Source organism: Dasypus novemcinctus, chromosome 5, assembly GCF_030445035.2.
Source record: "Dasypus novemcinctus isolate mDasNov1 chromosome 5, mDasNov1.1.hap2, whole genome shotgun sequence".
In the NCBI taxonomy this organism is placed as follows: Eukaryota; Metazoa; Chordata; class Mammalia; order Cingulata; family Dasypodidae; genus Dasypus; species Dasypus novemcinctus.
In genome coordinates this window covers 85157002-85170420 of record NC_080677.1, presented here as the reverse complement: position 1 = coordinate 85170420, position 13419 = coordinate 85157002, and the positions used below count along the sequence as shown (strand labels likewise).

General features: G+C 34.6%; 1 protein-coding gene across 1 annotated transcript; it reads left to right on the top strand.

Annotated features, from left to right (window-relative positions):
• The first annotated feature begins 11057 nt into the window (after positions 1-11057).
• LOC101445172 (protein SPO16 homolog) lies at positions 11058-11606 on the top strand. Its single transcript, XM_012518738.2, is given in 3 exon segments — positions 11058-11225; positions 11228-11334; positions 11336-11606. Coding segments are annotated over 3 exon segments (546 nt in total).
• Positions 11607-13419: the final 1813 nt, after the last annotated feature.

Below are 13419 nucleotides of genomic sequence, written 5' to 3'. Positions count from 1 at the left end.
GTATTTAATACTCACCAGGCACTCAAGATAAAGATTTTAGCAAAAGAATTAAACTTGAAAATAAACAGGCAAGAAATAAAAGATGGAAGGTAGCTATAGAAGAAAGCAAATCCAAAAAGAATCAAATGTTCACCAAATCACATGTCTTCATTCAGTTTCAAAATCATATGCATGTCGAAGTTGAAGCAGAATTATATTCCCACCCTCTTCCTGTCCATGTCCTCTACCTTAAAAAGTCCCTCTGGTTTGTATATAATATAAGGGGTTCAAGATATTAATCTTAAATTGATTTTAAGGCTATCCTACCAAAACAGCAACAACAAAATAATAATTACTTAATAGCTAATACTTATTAAACACTTTCCATGCACTGCATATTACACAAATCCCTTTAGCTAATTAATACATTTAATTCTAACAATACTTCCATGAGGTTAGTTACTGATATCCCCATAGTGACAAAATGAGGCCCAGAGGATTAAATAAAGTGCATAAAATTACACACATCAAATAAGTGGTGGATTAGGATGTGAACCCAGGTCATCTGGCTCCAGAGTCCACTCTTTTAGCCCACTGGGCTGCACTTCCTTGCCTTTCTAGATGGTAATTGTCTAATCAATCTTTAAGTGTGTTTTCCCCTCAATCTGATTAATGTGACTATGTATGCAGATATGTAGATATTTTAAGGATAAATATTCTTGTTATTTTAAGGAATTACTGTGCATTAAAAATTGTTTTAGATTATAGGGAGAAGAACAGAATGACTTGGTGGAGAGAATACAGAATGAGCATACGGATATGACAGTGAAGACCTCCCAACTTCTGCAAGACCTGAAAAGTCAGAAGAAAAGCAGTCCTTCTTGTCTTTGAATATGAAGTTTGTGAATATAAAGGAGATGACTCCAGAATGTGTGGTAACAATTTGACAAGCTTTAAGCCAGGCATTCTCTTCCGACTGGTAGGTAGACCTTTTTCTAAAGACTGTAGCACCTGCTGTTGAAGAAGCTTTTAGGAAGGAACTATGATCTAAAGGACATAAAAAAGCATGGTGTTGGATTTTCAGGAAAATAAGTTCTGCCAGCAATATCTCAAGAATTATTTGTGATAGGAAAGAATGATGGACCTACAAAACTATTATTTGCTTTGTCTGTAGTTAAAACTGCTGCTGAACTGCATTTTCACAAATTATTAATCATATAGTGTCCTAGGGCTTATGAAGATGACTTATTTTGTTTTGTATTAAAGGCCGCTGATACTCCATAAATTATTAAAAGAACATCATAAAATAAAAATCCTCAACCTTTAATCTACGAATTCATTTATTCACTCACTCATTCATTCATTCATTCATTCATTCAATGCATAATGACTGAATCCCTACTATATGTCAGACAATATTCTTTGTACTGGTAATACATCAGTGAACAAAACAGACAAAACATACTTGCCCTTATCAAGTTTATTTTCTACTGGGAAGAAAAAGACAATATAAATAATATAAATACAATTAAATTGTATTTTAGAATTTAGAAGTCTATGTAAAATTAATAAGGGAGGATAAGGTGTGCTCAGGGTAGGGAGTGGAAATTTCAAATTACTGGCCAAGGTAGGTCTCACCCAGAAAGTGACATTGAGGCTGGAACAAAATGAAGATGTGGGAAAATACAAAGAGGAGATGGTAAAGAGATAATGGACAGGTAGATGTAACAAATGTTCCCTCCATTGGAGAATCCTTGGTTTGCACTCTGAATGAAATGTGGAGACTTTGGAGGGTATGAACAGAGGAGAGGCATTATGTTCCCTATATTTTAGGAATAATTCTGTCAATTGTGTTGATAAAAAACATAGAGGCCAAAGGTGGAAACAGGGAGAGTCTATTTTAATAATCCAGAATAAAGGTATTGTGGCTTGGTTTGGTGATAGGTGTAAAAGAGATAAATGTTGCAGTCTGTATATATACTTAAAATAGAACCTTAGACTTTTCTTTAGGTTTGAGTTGGAGCTAATGATAAGGAGAAGATTCAAGAATGACTCTGTTCATTTTTGTCTCATTCAAGGAAAACTCTATGATTCAGTCCTTCTGTTCTTCAGAACTTGTATGCAACTTCTTAACTTATCTAATAGCCATATCAAAGTCAACCTAACTGAAACAGAAGTTCTGATTCACATATGAATGTGGACTTTGCCAGAAATATTTCAATATCCCCTCCAGACATAGTTTACACTTTTCTTATTCCTAATTGCTTCCTCTACTTTATTGATTACATTAACAAGATCTGGTTTCCAATTGGTTTTGGCTAATGAGCACAGCAGGAATTTGGTAAAAGGGAGGTAAAGGAATTTTGGGTCTTTATTCTCTGCTTTTCTCCTTGTCAGGGTACCTTGACCTTAAGACGTTACTCCTTCCAAAAAAGTGAACTCTATACAATTCTCTTTCTTCCCAGTTTTAGTAAGCACTCCCTTTTTTGTTCTTCTATATTCTGGTGTGATAACACCTCAGTAGGTAAGAGTACCAGCTTATTTCAGTATCTGAAGTGGCTTCCTATGCCCATATTTTTGAATAACCCCTTTGTAAATAATTCTTTCTCAAATTATTCAATTTGAGCATGCCATCTATTTCTTGTAGTGGGCCTTACTGATATTTGCCCCTTTCCTATTCTATACCCATCTAAGTATCATCATTCCTCACCTATTTACTGAAAGTAAAAACCTAGAGGCATCTTTAATTACTTCAGTTTCCTACATTGATTACAATGTAGAGTTCTCATCCAGTTTACCATGATGGTCTTCCACTTGGTGTCGAGCATTGACTTTTTTCCCTCTTTAATCCATTCTCTACAAAGCAGCCAGAGTGACCTTTTAAAAACAAAAGAATGTCATGCTCCCCTTTAAACCTTTGTTACTTTTAGCCTACATTTAGACTTATATTTAAGCTTTCCATGGCCTATAAGTCCAACATGCTCTGATTTTTGCTTTCCTCTTCCACTTGGTCTCGTACCACTAATTCATTACCAAATCTCCTTCCTGCTCTTTGTCTAATACATCCACCCTCAGAGTCTTTATACTTGTTGTTCCCTCCACCTGGTATGCTTTTACCCTACAGTTCTTTGTATGGCCAATATCCTTTCATTGTTCAGACTTCTTCAGAGCATCCCCCAACTCTCTCTCAGTACCCTTGTTTATGTTTTTACAAACACTTTTCTCTATTTGTATTCATATTGTTCATTTTGGGGAGCTATTTATTTGCTGGTTTTTCTCTACCACTAGAATGTAAACCATACAAGATCAAGTATCTCATCTTCCTAGGATATCTCCGTTTCCTCAGTTCCTAGCTTGGGTTATAATAGATCATGAATGAATGAATGAATGAAAAGAAGATAGTAAATGGAATACTATTATTTAACTCCATACCATTTATGCATTTATAACTTGTATTGTTTTTTAATATAGTAATATATTCTAGTCTTTATTATATGCATAGGAGTAAAAGGACTTTTCAAATAAAGCTCTCATTGTGGTTCATCATGAATGTCATGCAGACATGATCAGAATGAAATTGTCTTCATATTAAATCCACTAAATGTTTTGTTTCTCACATAGATTGTCAGAAATATGTATTCACATTTCCAAATATTATATATATATATAATTTATATATTATTATTATATATATATACTTAATTCACTTAACATTGAATTGACACTACCAGAAAATGGTTTAGCATTTTGTTTAACATTATAGGTATTAAATCTATTTAATATCTAAATAACACCTTTGTGGTTTAAATCAAATATTCTCCAAAAAATAGCTTCATTGGATGAATGCTTGTATGTCAATATTAATAATGGATATTTATTTACTACAATGTGCCAGGTACTATACTAAGTAATCTAGAATTGTCTCAATTAATCTTCATAAAAATCCATTGAGTTAGGTACTATTATCTTAGTTACACATGAAGAAACAATCTTAGGTAAAATTGACTTGTTCAAAGTTACAGATCTATTAAGTGATATATTTGGAAATTGATGCCAAGTTTCCCTGATTCTAGATATCAATACCACTTCTTTAATGAGACCACATCATTAACAGACTACCTCAAGCTGGTATTGTGGAAGTTTGATATTATTTATGAATTCCAAACAGAGATATTGATTACGTTTTTAAACTGGTCTGTTCCTCTGGGCATGATATTCTTTGACTTTAAATTCAAAGGCTTTATGCTTACTTGATTATGCTAAGATTAGGGCTTTGATTTGACCGTGTCTGTTTAGTATAACGGTCCCTGACTACTTGGTGGGCTACATAAACAGACATTCATTCAAGGAAAACATGAAAGTAGATACACAGAATAAGATACACATATGAAGAAAGAGCTCCACAGACACAAAAGAGGAGAGGACTTCCATCCTACAACCCTGGAAAGAGAGATGAGCCATTTACCTGATAGTTTACAGCTGTCCATGTGAAGGAAGAGAGCAGCTGAGCCCAAAAAGAAATGCGCCCTCCAGCCTACAGCTGAGATTGGTAGGTGCTGGGACCATGGAGCCTTAAGAGGAAAAAGGAAGGCCGAACACTTGCAGACATCGCCTGCCATCTTGTTTCAACACATGACAACAGACTTTGGGTAAGGAAGTAACCTTGAGTTGGGCCTTCTAACTGTAAGCTGCTACCACAAATTAGTACCTTTTGTGAAATCCAAAAGCTTTCTGGTACTTTGCATCAGCACCCCTTTGGCTGACTAACAGATGTATAAAAATACTAGTCAATACCTTCTCAAGAATCTGACACCAATATTTTTTTGGAACCAATTGGCAACTATTATCAATTAATCATGCCAACTTTTCTTGTTATTTACTAACATCATGCCTATTTATCCACTATTATTCAGCATAGATATCACGATTCATTTCTAAAATCACTCCCCTGAATACATCCTCAACTCCCTTGCCTCACTTTATCCCAACAGTCTCCAGCAAAATCCAATGCTGTTTAAATACAATTCTTGGGCTGTTCTACATCTACAAACATACCCTTAAATTAGCACTAAAGAAAAACATATAACCACAGACTACTCTTGCTTTAAATTCTTGTAACTAACCCTAAGATGATCCTTTGTACAGCCAAACAATACTTCTAGTCCAGTCATTCCATTCTTTTAGAAGATTATCATATACTTTCTCTTCTCTCATCAAACCTCTTCTTCCACAATCCTTACTCTCACTAGAAGACCCTAGTCCTATTACACTGAGGAAATGAAAGCACCCAGAAGAGATTATTCCCCAGGCTTGCATAAGCATTTCTAACAAAGTTATCTGAGCTCATACCGTTGGCCTTCTATACCATTGCTCTGGGTAAACAGTTTGTGCTCCTGTCTAAGTTCTCCACAAAGGCAGTGAATCTCATCTCCTCTTGCCCCCTTTCTCTATATCCATTTAAAAAATATCTCCTCATTTAACTTGGCTGTAAAAGTGTGGAAATGGATAGAGTTGATGGTAACATGTTATAGTGAGTAGAATTAATACAGCTGTTTTATAAATGGGATTGTGACTGAAAAGGGTAGCCTAGGGATGTAAATGTTGATTGAAAGTAAGATAGAGAATAATCTAGGGATGGAATAACATAGTGAACCCAGATGTGGATGAGATTTGTGGTTAATAATACAAATACACGAATGTCTTTCTATGAACTAGAACGAACCTACATCACTATTGCAAAGTAATAAGAATTTTGAGAAGCATGCAATAAATACAATTAATGTAACCTGTGGACTATACTTAATAGCATTACTGTAATTTCTTGCATCAATGCCAAAGATGTATTGTGTTAATAATGGGGGGTTATGGAAAAAATACTCCAAATGTGCACTATGGATCATAGTTAGTGGTAATAGTCTGATGATATTATCTAATAATATGTAACAAATCTTCCACTTCAATATAGTGTGCTCGTGGAGGGGTGTCGTATGGGAATTCCACACATGTGCATGATTGTTTTGTAAGTTCACAATTTCTCTAATAAAAATATATATTTTAAAACCTCCTCAAAATTGTTTTCTCTACTCCCTGTTTCTAAGTAGGGCATTTTCCTATTTCTCCATGAAAATTTCTCATGCCAAAGTGACTATTGACTTCCATGTTGTCAAATTCAACTAGTCCTCATGTTATTCAATAATGATTAAAATGTAAGATACAGTTGACTACTTCTTTTATTTACTTGTCTTCTGAGACACCCACCCTCTATCTTGTTTGGCTTCTCCTCTTGCCTCATGGGCCATTTATACTTTATCAGTTTCTTGCTAATCTTTGAATATTGGAGTGCTCCAGAAGTAAGTCTTAAATCTTCTTTTTCCTTATCTATATACATTCTATTGTTGATCTAATCCAGTTCTGAGGCTTTCAATATGAGCTATATGATGATGTTCTCATATTTATTTTTCCAGCCCAGACATCTCCTCTGAAGTACAGATTTGTACATGCAATTTTCCACTTAACAGCTTACTTGAATATCATATATTCACTTCACATTTAACAGGTAGAAGAACAAACATTTGCTCTCTTAACTCCAAAGCTGTTTCTCTCAAAATATGTCCTGTCTCTGTATAAGAAAATTCCATCCTTCCAGTCAGTTACTCAGTCAAACAAACATTTTGGAGTCATCCTTATCTTCCCTTTATATATATATATATATATATATTTATATATACTATCTTCAGAAATCCTATTGGTTCTATCTCTTTATTCATAATATGGTAACTTCTGAACTCACCAATGCTACTCACTAGTCATCATTATCTCTGGTTTAGATTATTAAAATATGTATCATATATGATTTCCCTGCTTCCTACTTCTATTTTATCAGTCATGGTCCTGAAACAAAACAAATGACACACTTAAATTTTAGGGGTTTTTAATGAAAGAACTATTTACAAAGTGTTGGCATGGTTTGGGAAAATCAGCTGAAAACATTGCAGTGCTTTGGGGTTAGTTAGAACAGAGAGCCATTATCACCCCAGGTTGAAGAATCCAGGACCTATTTGAAGAGAAACAACTTTGGAGTTGAAGAGAACAAACGTTTGTTCTTGTACCTCTTAAATGTGAAATGGATGTATGATATCCAAGTAAGATATTAAGTGGAAAATGGTATGTGCATAATCTGTAGCTCAGAGGAGAGGTCTGGGCTGGAAAAATAAATATGAGAACATCATCCTATAGATCATATTGAAAGCCTCAGAACTGGATTAGATCAACAATAGAATATGAATAGATAAGGAAGGAGATCTAAGATTAATCTTAGATCTCTCCTTTTGGTGGAGCACTCCACCAAAAGGAGAGAATCAGGAGAGAGCTGTCTTACAGGGCTATGGCTTTTGGTAGCAGGCTGGAATAAACTCACAGTGACGTAGCAAGGAGGAAACCAAGAAAATAGATACCCCAACCTCACTCCCCTCACATCTTCTAGACCTCCTGCCAGTGCTTTCATACCAGTGTCTTAGTCTGGATTCTCCTGAAAGCAAAGACTGAAACAAGTACTCATGTGCAGGTAAATGATTCAGTAGATGGTACCGGGAGTGAGAAAGAAGAACTGAGTAGAATGAAATGAGAAAAAATGAAAAGTCACTAAGTGTGTACTAATCAGCTTGGTCCTTTCCAAGGTCAAATTGGGCTTGATGTTTTAGGATCTCTCAAGAAATATAGAGAATGCCTTTTCTGGACACATGTAGATATGCTAGAAAAGACTAAGAAGAAGAAGAAGCATTTATTCATCAATTCTCATCTCCCTTTAAGGATTATTAGTCCAAGAGGCTGTAATAACCCCCCACACACTGGCGCCTGCACCTGCATGAATCCCAGTTGGACCTCTGCTTGTATTTCATGCCACAGCTTCAGAATAATCCCAGGACAAAAGTGGAATATCAGGGATTGGGCTTGAAGAAAGTAGCTATTTAAAGAACATAAGTTAAAACTTGTGGGTAAATGTTTGTTTCTGCTACAGCTGAAAGGAAGCATGTAAGACTGGACAAGAGAGGTATCTAATGTACTTCAATTGGTCAAAAGTAACTAGAAGCCAGGAGAAAGGAAGTCAATTGGTATCTATAAGCAGTGGATTCCTTGAGCACAGAAGAGGATGGAGAAGGAATAAGAATGGATCTAGAGGGGCAAGGAAGATATTCATTTCCGTTATTTATTGGTTATTCTCAAAACAGTAACCTGAATGAGATTTTTAATACCCAAGGCAGATCATGCCATTTCTCTGTTCAAAATCCTCTCTAATTCCTGTACTCTGCTTTATTTACTTTCCACATCACAAATTGAAACCAAGTTTGTTAAAGCAGCAGATAGGTTTTCAGTTGGCAATATACAGAGAATAATTACACTGCACTAAACTAAAATACTGTATAAATATTTGAAGCATGGTTATTGCACTGAAAAGCTCATTTGAGCATAGAATTAAGTTGCTGCCACTATGTGGTTTTATATCTTTGAAAGCATGATCATATTAATCGGTTGTGGAATGCTAGTTTAAGCAGACAAGCAGACATTAAATAATAAAACAGGATAAAACTCTTAGATTAAAACTAATAGAATCTGTGATGTCTTCTTATTAATAACATTTACTCTATGATTGTTATTTTTTATTATTATAGACTTGTTTAAAGACCATGTTTCTTTCTCTTTGAATCTTTGTTTAGTAGGTGCAGTGTTCCCACTGAAAATGACTAAATTCTTTTCAATTATTTGTGGGAATCTCTATTGTACAAAAAACAATAATTTATTCACTCAACAGATATTTGTTTGTCGCCATGATAGGAAATGGTATTTTGAAAAAATATGATGGAATTTAATTTCTCCTCTCAATGTGCTCTAAATGTGGTATAATTGCATATTTGATAAATGCTTCAATAAAGGTTAAAAAAAGGTGTAATATAAAGGCATAGGACTGAAAACCTATTTCATTCTTCTGGAATTAGGTGTTGCTTCCAAAAGGAAGTGATTATTGACATGAATCTTGAGAGCAGGATCTAGCAGAGGGACAGGTGAATACACAAGTATAAAGATTTAACAGACCAGGATGTATTCTGGGAGCTCCAGGCAGTTCAGCAGAATGTTGAGCTTTCAGAAAAGTTTGTGCTAAAGTTGAGGCCAAAAGACAATAGAATCCTCAGACTATGTGAGGATTTATTTGTCTCAGAAAGTGATAGGTGATAGGTGATGACCAGTTATTGAAGGCTATTTACAGGGAACTTATAACGTCAGATTCTCCCTTTAAAACAAACAAACAAACAAACATTTTTCCTTACTCGAGGGGCAAGTCTCACTATGGGAGAAACTGGAGATTAGAAGATCAATTAGGACGCTATTTGTCATCACTAGAATGAGAGATAAAAGTGCCTGGATTAAATTTCTGACTACAGAAATAGAAAAAAGTAAAGGACTTCATGATTATCTTCAAAGATCTTATTTACAAATAGGATCACATAACAGCCCTAACGGTCAGGACTTGAACACATCTTTTTTGGGGGGATGCAATTCAATCCATAGCAATCTTTCTGTGATCCTGTGGGTGAAGAATTCAGAAGGCACACAGCAGGAATAGTAGCTTATCTTTGCTTCATCATTGTAGTCTCAGCTGGAGAGATTCGAATGGATGAAATGGCTCGAAGCACTGGTGTCTGGAATCATCTGGAGCAGCAAGCCTCCAGTTTTTGTCTTAGGCCCTTTTAATATGTAAAATATTATTGAGGACCCCAGAGTGTCTCTATTTATGTGAGCTAGAACCATGGATTTTACCTAATATGTTTATTAGATATTAAAAAAGACATTTTAGAAGTTTTAATTCTCAATTCATTTAAAAATAACAATTAGTTTTTTTAATTGGTGTCATATATAAACGTTTAAAGTAAAAGAGCTACATTTTCCAAAACAGCAAAAAAATTTTGAGAAAAGTGGCACTGTTTTACATTTTTGCAAAACTTTTGTCTGATTTAATAGAAAACAGCTAGTTTCTCATATCTGCTTCTGCAATCAATGTTGAAAAGTTTTATTTTGAAAGAAGTATATGAAGAAAATCTGGCCTTACATAAATGTAAAGGTGGGAAAGGGAAGGATATATTTTAATAGTTTCTTCAGATAATTGTGGATATTCTCCTTTGATACAATATCAAAGATCAGTTAGAAGTATTTTCTTAAAGTTATTTTGCAATATAGAATCTGGAGCTCTATTAGTAAACTTTTTGAGCTCTGTTACATTAAAATCCACAGATCTATCTTTTACCTTGAATGAATATTTTACCCATGAATAATTTTTATAATGTTATTCAGGTCATTTGGAAAATATTACTTCACTGAGCTATGCAAATCTTCTAAATGTTGATTCATGTCATTATAAAATAACAAAAAAATGGCATTTATTAAAATCATCATCTAGCTCATCAGAAAAGTTTTAGGAAAGTGTCTAGCTCATAATGACAGATAAAATTCAAAATTTATCATTAAAGTTAAAGCTTTCAATTTTTAAAAAAATTAGCATTGCTTTCTTTTTTTAGAAAATATCTTTCTGTATATAATTCTGAATATCCATAGTTTTTCAGTCTTTCTTTTGAGGAATTCCATGGAGTTCCATGAAAAAGCTACCTAATTCAGCCCACAACTCAATTGTACAAATGCTTTTACTTAAAGTAAACATCACACTGTAAAATGCATCAAAGTACTTGTGTATATTTCTCATTTTGACACCATGGAATATTAAGAAATGAGTACTAAAAGACTCTGGTTTGATAAACTTAATAATTTTTTTACTGCTTCCTCAAAGATGTTCTTAAATGAAATAAGTATTTGATTTTTGCAAGTGTATAAGAGTGAAGAATGTAAAGACCACTAGCACAGTGTGATGCCTCTTCTTTGATTCATGCTAATGCACTAGCAGTTGTACCCATCATTGATTTGATTTTGTGCCAGTTCAAATGTCAGCACAGTGGGGTCACTGAGCTGGCTTCAAGGACATGGTAATCAGATTGTGACACCATTATAAGCAGAGTTGATACAAAGACAGATAGATGGCTGAAAGTGTTAGAAAAGAAAGAAAAAATAAAATGGCAACCAAGATTATTATAAGTTTATTGTTTAAGAGTTATGAAGTTGCAACTGCCTTAGAAAATCCAAGCCACAAATTTTGGTATTCAGATTCAGTGGAAAATGGGTCAATTACATATTTTTTAAATTTTTTTCAGTGGTTACACTTTTATTGATGGATGCTAAAAAATTTCTTATGTCAGTTGAAGAAATACTTTCAGCCAAAATTTAAAGGTTTATAAACACTCATCAAAATCATTTTGGTTCTATCCACTGCCCTCCATGGGCCCAAGGAATGGAAGCTGATGCTCAGGATTCAGCAAAGATTCTTGGGTAGTAATTCATAGATATTCCCAGTACCCAATACAGTAAATACTGTTAATATTATGTGGATTATAGCTAAGACCACCTCCAGAACAGATAGTATCTGCTGCAGTGTGATAACAGCTAAAGCATTTGTCTTTGAGCAAAGTCTTGTTCAGAAAATGCTTCAGAAGATAAAACTGAGTAGAGACTCATTTAACTCAAGTTAGAATATCAATTAAATGTTCTTTTGGAGGAATATTAAAATAATTAAACCTGTTAAATTATAATGTTTTACTTTAAATATTTTTACATTTATTTGAAATATAATATATAGTTAAAAGGGGGGAAATGTCAACACAGTGAAAAAGGCAAATAATATTTTAGTATTATTAAGAAAAAAGTTTGACTTCACTGATGCCTTGTGATCCCTTGAAAGTACCTCATTGAATTTGGAGATCCATGGGCTAAACTTTGAGAATAACTGATCTTGACTTACATTACTGAACTGGAAGGATTTGAATGCTAGACTCAGTGGAGACTCTTGACCAGAGAGCCTAGATTTGGGTTCTTCATTTGTCTCGGGTTTCCTTATAGCAACTTATCTTCAGGGCAGTTGGACACCTTACATGGTGAATTAGGACTCCAAGAGTGAATGTAACAGCAAACATTTTATGATCTGGTTTCTGAGTTGACAGGCCTTATTTTTGTCATAATCTATTGGTTTAAGTTATCATAAACCCACTCAGAATCAAGGGGAAGAGGCATAGACTTCTACCTCTCAGTGGAGGAGTATCAAAGAATTCGTGGCTATGTTTCAAAAATTTCCACTGACTGAAATCTGGCTTAAATAATTTACATTCCTCCACCATGCACAATACTGTCATTCCTCCAAAGACTCCATGACAGTCTCATCCCATTAGAATATCAGGCTTGGGCTCAAGATTCAGGGACTTGTCAGCGATATCAAATCTAGAGATGGGTGAGGTCCCTTGAGTTTGATTTCTCAGTACATGTCCTCTTGATTTGAAGATCTATGGGTTAAAGAGACTGATTACTGTCCTACATCACCCAGCATAGGAGAATTGTCAGGCATAGGATAGAACAATAGACATATTAATTCAAAAAGGGGGGAAATAAAAGCCACACGATTTACTCCTCATTAGCAATTCTAAAATCAAGCTGAATTCTTCTCACTCCTTCCTTGAGCAGGGTCCAGTCCTGTTCCCTGGGAATGATTTGCTACTGTTCTTGGCTCTGCCAGCTGGATTCTAAGTCATCTGTCCTTTTCCATGGGAAATGGCTTATGACTGTAGTTGAGTTTACTCAGCCTCTTCCTGTCCATAGAAATTTCTGGGCCCAAAGACCTCCTTTTTATTTTATCTTATCTCTATCTCTGTAGCTAGTCACATCAAATTATCCAGTTTGCACTTCTAAGTGCAATCATAGAGTCCCTGTTGAGTGGTTAATATGTGAAGGCAAGGTGAGCCACTGGGATATAGAATTTTAACAGGACAGACATGGTTGCTTCAGTCATGGAGAGTAGAACTGAATTTGAAAAACACAAAGACTCCACAGGACATGAAACAGGGGGACATGTCTATTCTGGAGGGTCAAGAAACATTTCCTTAAGGAAGTGGAATTTAAGCTAAGTTTGAAGAATGGGTAAAAAATAACTTTAATGTGTCTACTATTCCTAGAACTATACTTTATATACTTGAGTATTAATGGGATGCTTTCTGATAGCTGAAAACAGGGTTTTTTATTTTCTCAATATAAATCTCAAAGAACCCACAAAGCATTTATCTATAGTTTAACCACCCACATCTATCAGTTGTGGATGGGAGAGATTTTCTTTCCTTTCTGTTGAAGAAATAGTCATTATTATAATTTTGTTCATAAACAGCTTAAATCTATATGCAGCAAAATTGCCAAAGTGGTATTGGTAAGTACTCATGTGCTCATATGAGAGATTATTCCTCATCATTTAATTTCTTCCATAAAAAGAATAAAAGTTACCATTAAAATATATAAGAATAAGGA